This window comes from Hylobates moloch, unplaced genomic scaffold (genome assembly GCF_009828535.3).
Source record: "Hylobates moloch isolate HMO894 unplaced genomic scaffold, HMol_V3 SCAFFOLD_19, whole genome shotgun sequence".
Taxonomy (NCBI): domain Eukaryota; kingdom Metazoa; phylum Chordata; class Mammalia; order Primates; family Hylobatidae; genus Hylobates; species Hylobates moloch.
In genome coordinates this window covers 48,374-65,433 of record NW_026652294.1, presented here as the reverse complement: position 1 = coordinate 65,433, position 17,060 = coordinate 48,374, and the positions used below count along the sequence as shown (strand labels likewise).

General features: G+C 37.2%; 1 gene segment (V, D, J or C); it reads left to right on the top strand.

Moving 5' to 3' along the window:
* Positions 1-2,802: 2,802 nt before the first annotated feature.
* Positions 2,803-3,420, top strand: LOC131382036 (Ig kappa chain V-III region MOPC 63-like). The segment is given in 2 exon segments: positions 2,803-2,851; positions 3,095-3,420. Coding segments are annotated over 2 exon segments (375 nt in total).
* The last annotated feature ends 13,640 nt before the right edge of the window (positions 3,421-17,060 follow it).

The window sequence follows — 17,060 nt, the reverse complement described above, 5'->3', positions numbered from 1 at the left end:
TTTTGTTTCTCTTAGAATTCCTTTTTCTTCTGGCTTATAAATAGTCTCTTTAAATACCAAGTGAGATATATTTCATATAAATTCTTTATTATAGATTTATCTTTTAATATTTATGTATTTAATAAATATATAATTCACATATATGTTATGGTGGGGTGTTTTAACATATCTTCACTTAAACATATTGACATTCTGGTCATTATGTTATTACATTTTATTTCATATGCTGTTTTATTAAATTCCATAATTAAAACACATCAATTATCCATGTATATTGGGTGCCTGTTTTCTGTCCTTTCTATAATTATCTGTAATTTTTTTTGCCTTTTTTTTCTGAACTTTATCCCTTTACTAAGCTTATATTATGTGTCTTTGACTCCATTTATTTCTTTGCCTGATTACATTTTTTCTATCTATGTTAAAATTACTAGTTCTGCTTTACTTTTTAAATCCTGTACCTGTAGCCAGACACATTTATTTTACCTATTATTTTCTTGCTAATTATCTCATCCTTGGAAATAAATTTAAGTGTTTTTCTTTTTTTTTTGGTGTGTCTTCTAAATTTACAATCATTTGCTGCAGAAAATACTTTTGTTTTACTAGAGTACATCATTTTCAGAAGAGTTATCTAATTTATTATTTACTTGCTATGTATTTTTGTCAGTCATATAGCCCTCTCCCATGGTATATTTGTAATTTTCAGTATTATTTCATTTCAAATTACTTATCCTTGATGGGGTTGCTTTACCCAAGTCTTCTATTTGCCAAAATACGGTACAGTTCAATTGTTCTTAATTGCTCCAAAAACACGTGGGTGCATTTTATCATTACCTTCCCTACCTCCAGCCCAGAACTAAGTCTGAGGACTGTGTCCTTGCAGGTTGTGTGTAGTAGGGCCTTTTTATCACTTGGTTGCTGGAGAAAGAGTAGAAGACAGAGATGGGACAGTGGACAATTTAAAGTGGTCAAGTTTGTCTCTATTTTCTAGAGCCTTCGTAATGATCAGTCATCTAGGCGGCCTAATAAAAAATGCAAATTCCACCCCAATCATCTGCCTTTTACTTCCCACCTCTACTTCTGGCCCCCTCCACCCAGAGTTGTAGGAGGGGGCAAAGCTCAGGGATTGTCCCAACCCTAATCATGGCACAAAAGTGCCAAGGGTTCAGGTGGAGTTTTTTAGGACTTTTCTCATGGCATACTGGCGCCTCTGAAATATTTTATCTTTCTTTTCAATCCACAAATTGATACTTGCCCTGTTTTCCAGAGATATCTACTAGATATCTGAAAGGTTAAAGTTTGAAAACTTCTTAAATTTCTTGAAAATGTTCTTTGTTCTTTCAAGGAATACTCAAATTCCATTATTCCTACTTTCTTCTAGGGGAATAGAGCTAGGTAAGCAGAATTTAATTATTTAGGAAAAACAAGAGGGTATAGTACTTTCCACTCAAACTCACCACACTAATCTAAGTTCCCACTCTTCATCTCCTTTGCCCTAAAGTGTAGCTGTAATTCTCAGCTGTTCATTTTCAACTGTTTGTAAAAATGTAGATTTAAGATGTAGAAAGACCATTATTTTAGTTCTACCTAGATCCTTTGGGAAGCCACTAGTTTATTTTAGTTGAAATAAAATAAAATAAAATTTTAAAAGCATAAAAACAATTCCCAGAGTGATAAAAGAAAACTTTTAGTTAAGTAGAGCTAATATGCATGTTAATATCAATGAAAAATATAACTGAGTAATCAGGGACCCAAGTGCACAGTTGGAAGCAGTATAGAGGGACCTCTCTGGCCCTGAACTCCATCACAAGTGACAGAATAGAGTCCTGGGGTGGAGCTCATAGAGAAGTGATGGTTGGCATCATGTTCCCTGACTTTTAATGTTCCTTGTAGCCTTGTGTTGGTGTCTGCACATTTGAAGATGCAGTCCCTTCTTCCAGACATTTTAGACTGGTTTTGTTGGGGGAAAACCTTCACCTATGGATGGGTGAGAGTGCCAGCTGACTGGTGTGGACACCATATCTTGCTGTAGGAGAAGATGGACTTCCCTAGCCCCAGCTTCCAGTGGCAAGGCAGATGGAACCAGTGGGAGTTGGGGGATGGTTATTCTCCACTCTGAATAGGATCCACTATAATGACTCTTCTGCCTGTGAGGGCCTCTGGTGGATACAGCATTGGTTTCAGGACTAAGCAGATGGAGAGACCCTGCTTTATCCACACTGAGGCAAGTTCCTTGATTAGTTTAGGTTACCAGTCTTCATCAAGGTTTCATGCTCACCCCCCTCAGCCTTTCCAGATCATGATAACATTTATAGACTTGTTTTAAATACCACTTACTCAGTGGAACAAACTTCCCCTCCTCATATGAACCAGTTTCTTAAAACCCACCCAATTTGCTTTCTCTTTCTGATGATAACAACTTAATAAATGCATTATTATTGATAATGATATAAAATATGAATTTTGAAAAATCAAAAGTATTTCTGAAATAACTTATATCCAAATGGCAGGGCAGCCCCAGTACACTCCTCCACATGGCATCTCAAGTAGACTGGCAGGCAAAGATCCAATAGAAAAGGCCACCAAATCCCTTGGGACACGCTTGAGCCACCCTAGGAAATGTTTTGTTAGCCCCAACTCCCACTGGGTGAAATAAGAACAGGTGTCCCTTTTGAGCACCAACCTAAACTTTTCTGAGCTGATTTGCATGTTGGGTCATTAGACAACAGCCCAAGCTGCTCAGAGTATCCTTAAAGGCAGCTTGTCAGGGCCCCTGAGGAGCAGCCTCTAGTTCAGCTCTCAGAGATGGGGTCGGGGGCTCCTTTGCTGTGGATCCTCCTGCTCTGGGCTCCAGGTGAGGGGGTATAGAGAAACATGGGGCAAACTCATGTGGCCACCATTGTTTTTTGTGTCTCTGGGTTCTTGGTTGTTGGATTTAAGGCATTCATTGAAGGTTGTAATTTCCCCAGTTATCTTTTGTTTTCTGGTTACTCAAGATGTTGCATATGACTGTGGTTAGAAGTGTCACCAACGCATGGGCCTACATGGGGACAGTCTCAGTATATCTGATATAATTTATTTGTCTTTATCATTTCAGGCTGCAATGGGGACATTGTGCTGACCCAGTCTCCAGTCTCCTTGGCCATGTGTCCAGGACAGAGGGCCACCATCACCTGCAGAGCCAGTGAGAGTGTCAGTGTCTTAGGAATGACTAACTTAATTCACTGGTATCAGCAGAAACCAGGACAACCTCCTAAACTTCTGATTTACCAAGCATCCAGTAAAGACACTGGGGTCCCAGCCAGGTTCAGCGGCAGTGGGTCTGGGACCGATTTCACCCTCACGATTAATCCTGTGGAAGCCGATGATGCTGCAAATTATTACTGTCTGCAGAGTAAGAATTTTCCTCTCACAGTGCTTTAGGGCTAAACAAAAACCTCCCCAGGCAGCTGCTCCCTGAGGCTCCAATCCCTCAGGTGTGGCTTTTTATCCAGGTCCATCAGCCTGCTGTCATAGGCTTGTTTGAACAATGGGGTCAAACTATCAAAGAGAAAATCATTAAATATATGTGTGTATGTGCATGCGTGTGTGTCACAGCCAGTTTTATAATGTAATAATTTCTTTACCGTATCAGAAGTTTTCTACTTCTCAATGTATATTTTTTATGTCAAAGATCCTTATCAATAGGAGAATTTTAAACTTTAAGAAAACTTTGTAGTTTTCTTTAAAAAATGCTTCCTTTAAAAAAATGCTCTGAATAGTCAAAATTATTAGCTCTATATCTTTCAGATATAGGTGACCTTCTCACCTGAATTTTGACTTTTCTCCACTTTTATTTGCTGAACCCACATGAAAAGGCTTTTCTAGTTATTTAGAAACCTAAGACTTGTGAGGTAGTTGTCTCTGCTTATTTAATTTAGGTGTCTCTATCTCTGTGACTTTCCCAAAAGTTAGATTCTCAGCTCTAGTTTTAATAAATTGTCCTTTACTCCTCATGCAGTGTTCATGTCCTTTTTCTTTTCCTTGTTTTTTTTTTTTAAACAGAGTCTTACTCTGTCACCCAGGCTGGAGGGCAATGGCACAATCTTGGCTCACGGCAGCCTCCACCTCCCAGGTTGAAGTGATTCTCCTGCCTCAGTGTCTCAAGCAGCTGGGGTTACAGGTGCCTGCCACCATGCCCAGCTAATTTCTGTATTTTTAGTAGAGATGGGGTTTCACCATGTTGGCCAGCCTGGTCATGAACTCCTGACCCCATGATCCACCCGCCTTGGCCTCCCAAAGTGCTGGGATTACAGGTCATGTACTTTTTCTATGATATTTTCCATGTCCATTGTTAAGGTTTTCTCACATCTTCTCTCTTTTTGCTTTTCTAATTGTTCTAACACTACAGGTAGAGTGGACTCCAGAAATGCAGGTGTGCATAGCCACAGTCATGGAAAGATTAGTGATCATGTGCCCCTTCATCCCTACCTTGGGCTCCCTCAGTCTTCTGCATCCTCCACAAAGCAAGCAGAGAAACCCTGGCAAAATAGGCTTTTGCAGCATTTCAGTCTAATGAGATTTACATTGGTTTCTAAATTTGTAACCCTTGTAACCCTATCTCACTACATATAAAATTTTACTATTAGTTGGCTGTTGGCCCATGCAAATTATCACACACTTAGTGGCTTAAAATAATACACATTTGTAATTCACATGCAGTTTCTGTGAGTCGGGAGCCTGGGCACAGCTTATCTGGGTCCTCTCTTCAAGGCTTCACAGGCTGTAGTCAAGGTGTTGCCCAGGCTGCCTTCTCATCCGGGGACTTAAAGAGTCTGCTTCCGTGATCATTCAAGTTGTTAACAGAATTATTTTCATAGTAACTGTAAGGCTGAGGGTCCTTACTGGCTTTTTGCTGACTGTTGGATGGAGATCACCCTAAGGTCCTAGAGAACATCTGAAGTTTCCTGCCACATGGACTACTAATAATCAAACCAGCTAGGAGAATTTCTTGGTAACAAAAACAGCTCAGTTCCTCTTTTAATGGCTTTGACCTAATGAAGTCAGATCCACTCAGCATAATCTCCCTTATGATTAACTCAAACCCAACTAATTTGGGACCCTGATTTCATCTGCAAAATACTTTCAGCTTTGCAATATCGTGTATGCTAGAAGGAAGTCACAAATTCTGCCCAGACTCAAGAAGGGGGAATTACACCGTTTATGAACAACAGTGGTTATGTATCATGGGGCCAACCTAGGATTGTCCACTAAAGCTGTCATACTGCCTAAGTGTTTTGTTTGTTTTTATTCTCTTTCTCTCAAACAGCTGCTGTCCTAAGGGGATTAAATAAGGAAGCTTCCCCTGGTAATATGTTCTTACCAGGATCAGACAAACAGATCCCTCAAAATGGTGTTTTCATCCCAGCTTCTCATGTCTCTCCTCTTACTTCCTGAGTGAGGCAGTGGTGAAGGTTTCCTCTACAGAGTAGAAGATTTGAAATAAATAAATAATTTTATAAATATTGGCCTGTAATTACCTGCATTAGTAAAGAAAGAAAGAATATCTAAAAGCCAATGGGATAGTTTCTGTCTTAAGAGACTAGAAAAAGAGGAGCCAGCAAGATTCACAGCAAGCAGACAGGAGAAAATAATAAAAACTGAGTATAAATCCATGAAGTAAAAGACAGAAAATCATTGAAACCAAAAGTTGTGTTTTTGGAAAGATTGGCAAAATTGAAAATCCTTTATGACTCTTGGAGAACAAAAGAGAAGGCCAAGATTATTAAAATCAAGTTTGAAATAAGAGGTATAACTGCCTACCCTACAGAAACTTTAAAAATATTGTAAGAGAACATGATAAACAATATTGTTATAAAATTAGACAATTTAGATAAGATAGCCCCAAACTAATTCAAAAACAAATAGAAGACATGAATAGAACTATAACAAGTGAAGAAATTAAAAAGTTTCTGATAAAGAAAAGCTGAGGCAGGGCAAGGTGGCTCACGCCTGTAATCCCAGCACCTTGGGAGGTCAAGGCAGGTGGATCACGAGGTCAGGAGATCGAGACCATCCTGGCTAACACGGTGAAATCCCGTCTCTACTAAAAATACAAAAAAAATAGCGAGGCATGGTGGTGGATGCCTGTAGTCCCAGCTACCGGGAGGCTGAGGCAGGAGAATGGTGTGAACCCAGGAGGCAGAGGTTGCAGTGAGCCCAGATCATGCCACTGCACTCCAGCCTGGGTGGCAGAGTGAAACTCCATCTCAAAAAAAAAAAAAAAAAAGATTAAAAAAAATGATAAAAGAAAAGCTGAGACTACATGACTTCACTGGTGAATTCTATCAAGCATTTAAAGAATAAATATTACCAATCTTCCATAAATTCTTTCAGTAAACAGAGGAGAAACGAATACTTCCCAACTCATTCTATGAAGCCAGTATTACCCCAATAACAAAGCCAAACAGAAACATTCCAAGAAAAGAAAACCATAGACCCATATCCCCTATTAATGCATGTGAAAAAATTCTCAAAAGATATTACTAAACAGAATCCAGTAGCATTTATTAAACAATGCAAGGTAGATTAACATCTGAAAATCAATAATGTAATATGCCACATAAATAGAGTAAATACAAAAACTGTAATCATCTCAATAAATGGAGAAAGCCATTTGATAAAGTTCAAAACTCTTTTATGACAAAAGCTCTCAACAAACTAGTAACAGAAGGAAACTTTCTTTGCCTTATAAAGATATATATGAAAAACCTATAGCTAACATCACATTTAAAGTTGAAAGAATGCTTTCCTTCTAATATTAAAACAAGCAAGGATATTCACTCTTGCTACTCAATTCAACACTGCACTGGATGTCCTTGTCAAGCAATCAAGCAAGAAAAAAATGAAAAATAAAATACAGCAATATTTAAGAAGTAAAATTATTTTAATTACAGAAAATATAATCATGTATGTATATTAAATGATAAGGAATACGTGTCCCCCACCACTACACATACAATCTACTAGTAATAAACAACTTTGGCAAAGTCACGCAATAAAATATGCATTATGCACAAATAAATTTTATGTCTATATACAGTTACATTTTATTATGTTTCAATAGAAATCTGTAAAGTCACAAATACTGAATTAACAAATATTGAACCATTGGTCCTAGTGGTAGTACTGGTTTATGTTCCTGTGAACCTCTGGTCACATTTGCATTAACTGATCAATACGAAACTTTTTGTGTATCTTAAACAGATTATATGTATCTCATAAAGTCTTAAATGTAGGCATATACATATAAGCATACTTGTAGGTTTGGTTCCAGACCACTGCAAAAAAGCAAATACCACAATAAAGTGAACCACACAAACTTTTGGGTTTCTGCGTATATATAAAAGTTATGTTTATACTATACTGTAGTCTATTAAGTGTGCAATAGCATTACGTTTTAAAAACAATGTACATAATTTAAAATACTTCATTACTAAAAAATGGTAATAATCATCTGAGCCTTCAGTTAGTAATCTTTTTGCTGGTTGAGAGTTTTATCTCAATGTTTTTGGCTACTGGCTGATTAGGGTAGTGGTTGTTGATGGTTGGGGAGATTGTGGCAATTTCTTAAAATAAGACAGCAATAAAGTTTTCCGCATTGGTTGAATCTTCCTTTAATTAAAGATTTCTCTGTAGCATGACATACTTTTTGATAGCATTTTACCCATAGTAGTACTTCTTTCAAAATTGGAGTCAATCCTCAAGCCCTACTGCTACTTTATCAACTAAGTTTTTTTTTATACTATTATAAATCCTTTGTTGCCATCGTAACCTTGCTCACGGCATCTTCACAGCAGTAGAATCCATCTCAAGAAACCATTTTATTTGCTCATCCGTATGAAGTAACTCCTCATCCATTAATGTTTTACTGTCATATTGCAGCAATTCAGTTACATCTTCAAGCTCTGCTTCTTTTCTTTTTCTTTATTTCTTCTTAAAAATGGGATACATGTGCGGAACATGCAGGTTTGTTACATAGTTATACTTCTAATTCTAGTTCTTTTTTAATTGTACACATCTTCAGTTACTTACTCCACTGAAGTCTTGAACCCCTCGAAATCATCCATGAGGGTTGGAATCAACTTTTTTCAAACTTCTGTTAGTACTGATCGTTTGGCCAGAGCCCATGAATCACAAATTTTCTTAATGGCATCTAAAATAGTGACTCCTTTCCAGAAAGTTTTTAATTTACTTTGCCCAGATCTATCAGAGGAATCACTATCTACAGCAGTCCTAGCCTTATGAAATGTATTTCTTAAGCAGTAAACTTGGAAGTCAAAATTACTCTTTGATGCATGAGCTGAAGAATTAATGTTGTGTTAGCAGGCATGAAAACAACATTCATCTCCTTGTACATCTCCTTCAGAGCCCTTCAGTGACTAGATGCATTGTAAATCAATAAGCAGTAATATTTGAAAGAAATCTTTTTTTTCTGAGCAGTAGGTCCCAACGAATATTTGGTAAACCATGCTCTAAATGGACATGCTGTCATCTAGGTTTTGTGTTTCCATGTATAAAGCACAGGAAAAATAGACAGTATAATTCTTAAGGGCCTTAGGATTTTCAGAATGGTAAATGAGGATTGGCTTGGACTTGATGTAAGTCATCAGCTGCCTTATCTTAATAAGAGAGTCTGCCTGTCCTTGGAAGCTTTTAAGCCAGGAACCTCTCTAGCTATGAAAGTCTTAGATGGAATCATCTTCCAACATAAGACTGTTTCATCTACATTGAAAATCTGTTGCTTAGTGTAGCCACCTTCATTAATAATTCCAGCTAGATCTTCTAGATAACTTGCTGCAGGTTCTCCATCAGCACTTTGCTGCTTCACCTTCCACTTGTATGTCATGGAGATGGCTTTTTTTCTTTAAACATCATGAACCAACTTCTACTGCTTCAAACTTTTCTTCTGCAGCTTCCTCACCTCTTTCAGCCTTCATAAATTCTATGAGTTTGGGCCTTCCTCTGGATTAGGCTTTGGATTAAGGGAATGTTGTGGCTGGTTTGAGCTTCTATCCAGATCACTAAAACTGTCTCCATATCAGCAATAAGGCCATGTTGCTTTTTAGACATTCGTGACTTGTTCACTGAAATAGCACTGTTAACTTTCTTCAAGAACTTTTTCTTCACTTTCACAACTTGGCTAACTGGGGCGAAAGGTCTAGTTTTTGGTCTATTTAAGCTTTTGACATGCTTTGCTCACTAAGCCTAATCATTTCTAGCTTTTGATTGATAGTGAGAGACGTGTGACTATTTCTTTCACTTTAGCACTTACAGATCATTATAAAGTTCTTAATTAGCCTAATTTTCATGTTATCGTGTCTCAGGAAATAGGGAGGCCCGACAAGAGGAAAACAAGGAATGGCCAGTTACTGGAGCAGTCACCACACATACATTTATTGAGTAAGTTTGCATCTTATATAGGTGTGGTTTGTGTGTTTTGTGGTTCCCCAAAGCAATTATAATAGTAACATCAAAATCACTGAATACAGATCACCTAATAGATATAATAATAATGAAAAAGTTTAAAATATTGTGAAAATTAGCAAAACATGATACAGAGACACAAAGTGAACACATTCTTTTGGAAAAAATGGTGTTGATAGACTTGCTCAACCCAAGGCTGTTACAAACCTTCAATTTGTAAAAAACAGTATCTTCAAAGAGCAACAAAGTGAAGTGCAATAAAACAAGGCATCTTCCTATACACACACACATACACACACACACACACACACACGTGATTTATTAACATTGAACTCATGGCTAAAAACACAATGACTTGTGCCTGAACAAAGCTTAACACACATATTTTCTTCGTAAGACACATGGCAGACTTGTGCTTAGGAACATTAAACAGCAATCCAGCATTATGTTTGGGGAATATTTATAACAGCAAAATTACCAACATAAAGAACAAAATTGAGCAAAAGGATACTTGTTTACAGTACGAGAAGTGAAACAAGATGGAAGAGTGTGGCTTTGTTAAACCTCAGTTGAGAGCATGTGTGTTCTGTGGCTCAATTTTTTGGCCACTCTGTGCATGTCCACAAATGAGAATAAAAGCACCCTGTGTATTAACTTTGGGATTGTATTAAATTTTAGCAAGCAGGCAAATTCACAAATACAGAATACACAAACAAGATTGACTACTGTCGATCAACAACTTGAAAATAAAGTATAAAGACAAGGAACAAACATCGATAAGAAGAAAATACTTCTGAATATATTTAACAAAAAAGTAAGAGATATGCTGAAAACCATAAAACATTACTGAGAGAAATTAAAGAAGATCTAAATAAGTGAAGAGACATTTCATGTTCATGGATTGGAAGATTCAATATTATTAAGATGATAATTCTCTCTAGTGTGATCTACAGATTCAACACAATTTGAGTCAAAATCCCAGTAGGCTTCTTATAGAATTTGGTGAACTTGTGGTTGTCTATGGTGCCTCATTCCAATTCTGTCTCCTGATTTTGACTGGTCCCACATATGCCTACCCATTCAGCTGCTTTCCTTGGAGAAGCAGAGGCAAGGTAAGCCATTTCCCTAGTTTTCACCTCCCCAATTTCAGTCTGTTAGGGTCAAGTTTTAGCCTGTATACAAATAAATGCAATGAGAAAGACTTGGACTGATTCTAAAATTTATATGAAAATTCAGAAGACTTCAAATAACCAAAAAAACTTTGTAAGAAAATTGAAGTTGGAGGGCATAAAATTTCCAGTTTCAAAATATACAGTTGACCCTCTAACAATGTGGGAGTTAAGGGCACAGATGCTGTGCATAATAGAAAATTTAAGTATAATATTTGAATCCCCAAAAATCTAACTACTAATAGCCTGTTGTAGACTGGAAGCCTTACCAATTGTATAAACAGCTGATTAGCTCATATTTTGACGATTATATGTATTATATACTGTATTTTACAATGAAGTAATGTAGAGAAAATGTTTTTAGGAAAATTATAAAGAAGAGAACATATATTTACTATTCATTAAATGAAAGTGGATCATTATAAATGTCTTCATCCTTATCGTATTCACACTGAGTAGGCTGAGGAGGAGGGAGAGGAGAGACTGGTCTTGTTGTATCAGATGTGGCAGAAAATCCATGTATGAGTGAACCTGCACAGCTAAAATCAGTGTTGTCCAAGGATCGCCTACACTATAAAGCAGAGAACTGTAAACTACAGTTTTCAGGACAAGATGGTACTGGCACAAAAATGAACTTATAGATCAGTAGGATGGAGTTGAGAATCTAGAAATAAACTTTTACATTTTTGGTAAGTTATTTTTTAAAATAATGCCTAGGAAATTAAATGGGAGGAAGGATAGATTTTCAATTGGTATCTATAGGTGAAAAGACGAATTTAGGCCCTCACCTCTTGCCATGCACACTAGATCAAAATAGATCAGAGATCTAATTTTATTTTTTAAATTTTAAGTTCAAGGGTACATATGCAGGATGTTCAGATTTGTTACATAGGTATACATGTGTCATGGGGGTTTGATGTACAGATTATTTCATCACCCAGATATTAAGCCTAGTATCCATTAGTTATCTTTCCTGATTCTCTCCCTTCTCCCACCCTCCACCCTCTTATAGGCCCAAGTGTGTGTTTTTCCCCCTTGTGTGTCCCTGTGTTCTCATCATTAACTCTCATTTATAAATGAGAACATGCAGTGTTTGGTTTTCTGTTCGTGTATTAGTTTGCGGAGGATAATGGCCTCCAGCTCCATTCATGTCCCTGCAAAGGACATGATCTCATTCATTTTAATGCTTGCATAGTATCCCATGATGTGTATGTACCACATTTTCTTTATCCAGTCTATCATTGATGGGCATTTGGGTTGATTCAATGTCTTTGCTATTGCAAATGGTGCTGCAGTGAAAGTACTCATACATGAGCCTTTAGTATATACCCAGTAATGGGATTGCTGGGTCAAATTGTATTTCTGACTAAGTCTTTGAGGAACCGCCACACTCTCTTCTACAATGGTTGAACTAATTCACACTCCCATCAACGGTGTATAAGCATTCCTTTTTCTCCACAACCTCATCAGCATCTGTTATTTTTTGTCTTTTTAATAACAGCCATTCTGACTAGTGTGAGATGATATCTCACTGTGGTTTTCATTTGCATTTCTCTAATGATCAGTGATGTTGAGCTTTTTTCATATGACTATTGACTGCTTGTATGTCTTCTTTTGAGAAGTGTCTATTCACGTCCTTTGCCCACTTTTTAATGGGGTTGATTGTTTTCTTATAAATTTGTTTAAGTTCCTTATAGATGCTGGATATTAGACTTTTGTCAGATGCATAGCTTGAAAAATTTTTCTCTCATTCTGTAGGTGATCTATTCCCTCTGTTGATAGGTTCTTTTGCTATGCAGAAGCTCCTTAGTTTAATTAGATTCCATTTGTCAATTTTTGCTTTGGTTGCAATTGCTTTTGGCATCTTCGTCATGAAATCTTTGCCTGTGCCTGTGTCCTGAATGGTATTGCCTAGATTGTCTTCCAGGGTTTTTATCGTTTTGGGTTTTAAATTTAAATACTTAATCCATCTTGAGTTGATTTTTGTATCTGGCTTAAGGAAAGGCATCCAGTTTCAATCTTCCACACATGGCTAGCCAGTTATCCCAGAACCATTTATTGAATAGGAAGTAGTTTCCCCATTGTTTGTTTTTGTCAACTTTGTTAAAGATCAGATGATTATAGGTGTGAGGACATATTTCTGGGCTCTCTATTCTATTCCATTGGTCTATGTGTCTGTTCTTGTGCCAGTACCATGTTGTTTTGATAACTGTAGCCCTGTAGCATAATTTGAAATCGGGTAGTGTCATGCCTCCAGCTTTGTTCTTTTTGCTTACGATTGCCTTGGTTATTCAGGATTTTGTTGTTGTTGTTGTTCCACATGAACCGTAAAATTGTTTTTTTCTAGTTTTATGAAGAATATCAGTGGTAGTTTAATGGGAATGGCATTGAATCTATAAATTGCTTTGGACAGTATAGCCATTTAATGTTACTGATTACTCCTATCAGTGAACATGGAATGTTTTTTCCAATTGTCTGTGTTGTTTCCGATTTCTTTGAGTAGTGGTTTGTAGTTCTCCTTGTAGAGATCTTTCACTTCCCTTGTTAGCTGTATTTCTAGGTATTTTATTCTTTCTGTGCCAGTTGTGAATGGGAGTTCGTGATTTGGCTCTTGGCATAACTGTTGTTGGTGTATAGGAATGCTGTACGAATGTATGAATGGTGTATAGGAATGTATGAATGGTGTATAGGAATGCTAGTGATTTTTGCACATTAATTTTGTATCCTGAGACTTTGCCATAGTTGCTTATCCAGCTTAAAAACCTTTGGGGCTGAAATGATGGGGTTTTCAAGATACAGGATCATGTCATCTGCAAACAGGGATAGTTTGACTTACTCTCTTCCTATTTGAATGCACTTTATTTCTTTTTCTTGCCTAATTGATTTGCCTAAATTCTTGCCTAATTTCTTTTTCTTGCCTAATTGCCCTGGCCAGAACTTCCAATACTCAGATGAAAAGGAGTGGTGAGAGTGGTGAGAGACGACATCCTTGTCTTGTGTCAGCTTTTAAGGGGAATGTTTCCAGCTTCTGCCCATTCCTAAAAGCTGAAATTATAAAACCTTTAGGTTAAAACTTTTCCATTTCTGGGTTCACCAAATATTTCTTAGTTACAGCATCAAAAGCTCAACTTATGAAAGAAAATGCTAATATATTAAGTTTCATTAATGTTCAAAACATTTACATTTCAAAAGATACCATTAAGAAAATGAAAAGACAAACCACAGACCAGAGAAATTATTTATAAACCATTTATCTGATACATGCCATATTTCCAGAATATATAAGTCATAAGACAACCCCATTTAAAAATGAACAAAATATTTTAGTATAAATGTTATGGAAGAAGATGTATGAACAGATAGTAAGCACGTGAAAAGGTGCTGAACATTATTAGTCATTAGCAAAAATCAAACTAAATTCACAGTAGGCACCATTCCATATGCACTATAATGATTTTAATAATTTAAAAAACAGACAATAACAAAAGTTGGTGAGAATGTGACAGAAAAGGAGGCTTCATACACTGTTGGTGCAAGTGTTAAATGCTGCAGCCACTTTTGAAAACAGTTTGGCAGTTTTTAAAAAATAAACAGAAATGTATCATATGGCTCAGCATTTCCGCTGAGGTCTGTCTGAGAAAAATCAAAACCGGTGTCCACAAAAAGACTTACAGGCAAATATTCATAGCATTGTTGATCATCATATAACCAAAAAGCGCAAAGGATCTGAATGTTCCTCAACCTGTGAATAGATAAATAAAATGTGATATATCCATACAGCGGAATACTATCCAAAATTAAAAGGAATGGACTACTGATACATGCTAAAACTGGAATGAACCTAAACTTAGTTTAATGGAAAGAAACCATATAGAAACGACTATGCATGCATTATTCCATTTATATAGAATGTTCATATCAAGCAATCAATAGAGGGAAAGTCGATTAATAAATGCTTGAGACTGGGAGTGGACATAAAAACAGCTGCCAGTCTGCATAAGGGATCCTTCAGGGCATGATTAAAATGTTGTAAGATTAAACCGTGGTTATCTGCAACTTTGCAAATTTACTATTTGCATTGTTTGCAATGACAAATTTACCATTTGTCATTGATTTGCACACTTAAAATAGGTGCTTTTCATGGTTTGACACTGTACTTTAATAAAGCAATTTAAAAATTCCACTGATTTTGTGACTGATCTACCTTGGACTTTCACCTGGGTAAAAGACACCTGAGGAGCTGAGCCTGGAACTGCACTTCCCCTATAGATATGGTGGACGCAAAGGAGTGTTGATTATGGGGAATCTGCACACTGATAAGGGTTTCTGGCACCTGGACCTTCTTTGCATATCTGGGGAGGGCGTGGGTCAGTGGATAGGCAATGTTATCACGCAGAGCTCTGGAATCCGCCACTGTAGGGACTATTTCATAATCACTTCCGCAAGGCATGATCTCTCAGCTCCCTCTTGGGGTCTGAATACGCAATGACACTCTGACTTTCCATCTCACTTCCCGCCAGAAGTTTTCAGTGCAGTTAAAATGTGATTGGATGAAGTTTGATGTAGTCAGAAGCTCTCCTATAAATGCTAAACAGAGAGGAGTCCTGAAAGTTGTGTATTACAAGTCCAAAGATTTAACCAACATGCATTTACATGATCATGCCTGGACTCAAGAAATAGCTCATTACCTGATATGATTTAGGTCAATTGTTTAAAAAATATTTTTCTGAGTAGCACCCTATTTCTCTGATGGTGAAAATATTAATTATAATGTAGGGACTTCCATCTTTCTATGAATGAACACACATATACAGGATCTTTTTTAATTCTAGTGACTATTATGCTGTTTTTAGATGTTTAAATAGCATTGTTTTTATTTCTGTAATATCCTTATTTCAGGCATTGGTCAGAGTTTTTATTGTGTTTACCTGTCTCTCATTCCATATCCCTGACATATATGTATTCAGTATAAATCAAATTGCATTTTACATTTTTCATTTGTCACTATAACTTCATTCATCTCTGTGAACATTGCTGTATGTTATGCAAACATTTCCCCCATTGTAATAACCGCTTTTTTTCCTTCATTGTAACCCCACAAGATGTAAAATGATTCCATATTTGTAAATATAGAAAAGACAAATTACTACTTTTCATAATTCTGCTTCTGTGTTTTCAAATATTGGCCCATAAAACAACATTTTTGGGAATTTATGTTTAACATTTCTAAAGAGATTATCTCCAGATCAAGAGATGAAAAATATAACCTATTCTTTATTGTCACATTTTGGATTGGGTAGAGAACCTATACTTTATTCAAACATTTCTATTGAGGAGCAATTAAAATAGGTTCAGATTTTGCTAATATAATCAATGGATTGGTTGATATAATTTTACCTACATCTTTACACATGCATACTTCTATTTCTATAAATTAGCTTCTCAGATGTGTTTTAGGTAATAGATATGTGTGATTTTAATTGTAAAAATTCAAGTTGTTGCAATATATTAATTTTTCTTGTGTAGTATTACGTTGTATAAATAATATCACACTTTACTGATCAAACAAAAAATCTAAATCAGAAAAATTTCTCTCGTTTTGAAGAAACAAGATTAATAGCTAACTTCTAAACATAAATGAGGAAAAGCAGAGACCATAAAATATCCTTAAAATGATAAGAAAAAGTAGCCATATACCTAGGATTCTCTTCAAAGTTAAGCATCCTTCAAGAATTAAGGTAAACTCAACACCACGGAGGAGGTCACTATCTCTAGGCATGGGAAATTTAGTCACAAATCCCCTAAGTTATTTTTACTTCTAATCTTTGAGAATCAATGAGCAACAATGGGAGAATTCTTTCCCAAGAGAATCAATGAGGCAATTAAACATCCTTGAGGAAGCAATGCGGATATTTTCATGCTTCCTCATGGTCTTTATATCTCTTCAGTAGTCCATTCAAGAGGAATAGAATCCACCTTCCTTCCTTCCTTTTCTTTCTTTCTCTCTTTTCTCTCTTTCTTTCTTTTCTTCCCTCCGTGGCCCAGGCTGGAGTACACTAGGCTCGCTGCAGACTCCCTGAGTCCGGCTCCCCTGATTCTCCCGCCCTAGCCTGCGGGCTGCCTGGGATTGCCGGCGCGCGCCACCACCCCTCCCTCGTTTTTCTCCTTTGGCTGGAGGCGCGGTTTCGCCATGTCGGCCAGGCTGGTCTCCAGCTTCTGACCTCCAGTGGTCTGCCCGCCTCGGCCTCCCGAGGTGCTGGGACTGCAGACAGAGTCTCGCTCACTCGGTGCTCGGTGTTGCCCGGGCTGGAGTGCGGTGGCGTGGTCTTGGCTCGCTGCAGCCTCCGCCTCCCAGGGTGCTGGGATTGCAGCCTCTGCCCGGCCGCCCCGTCTAGGAGGTGGGGAGCGTCTCTGCCTGGCCGCCACCCC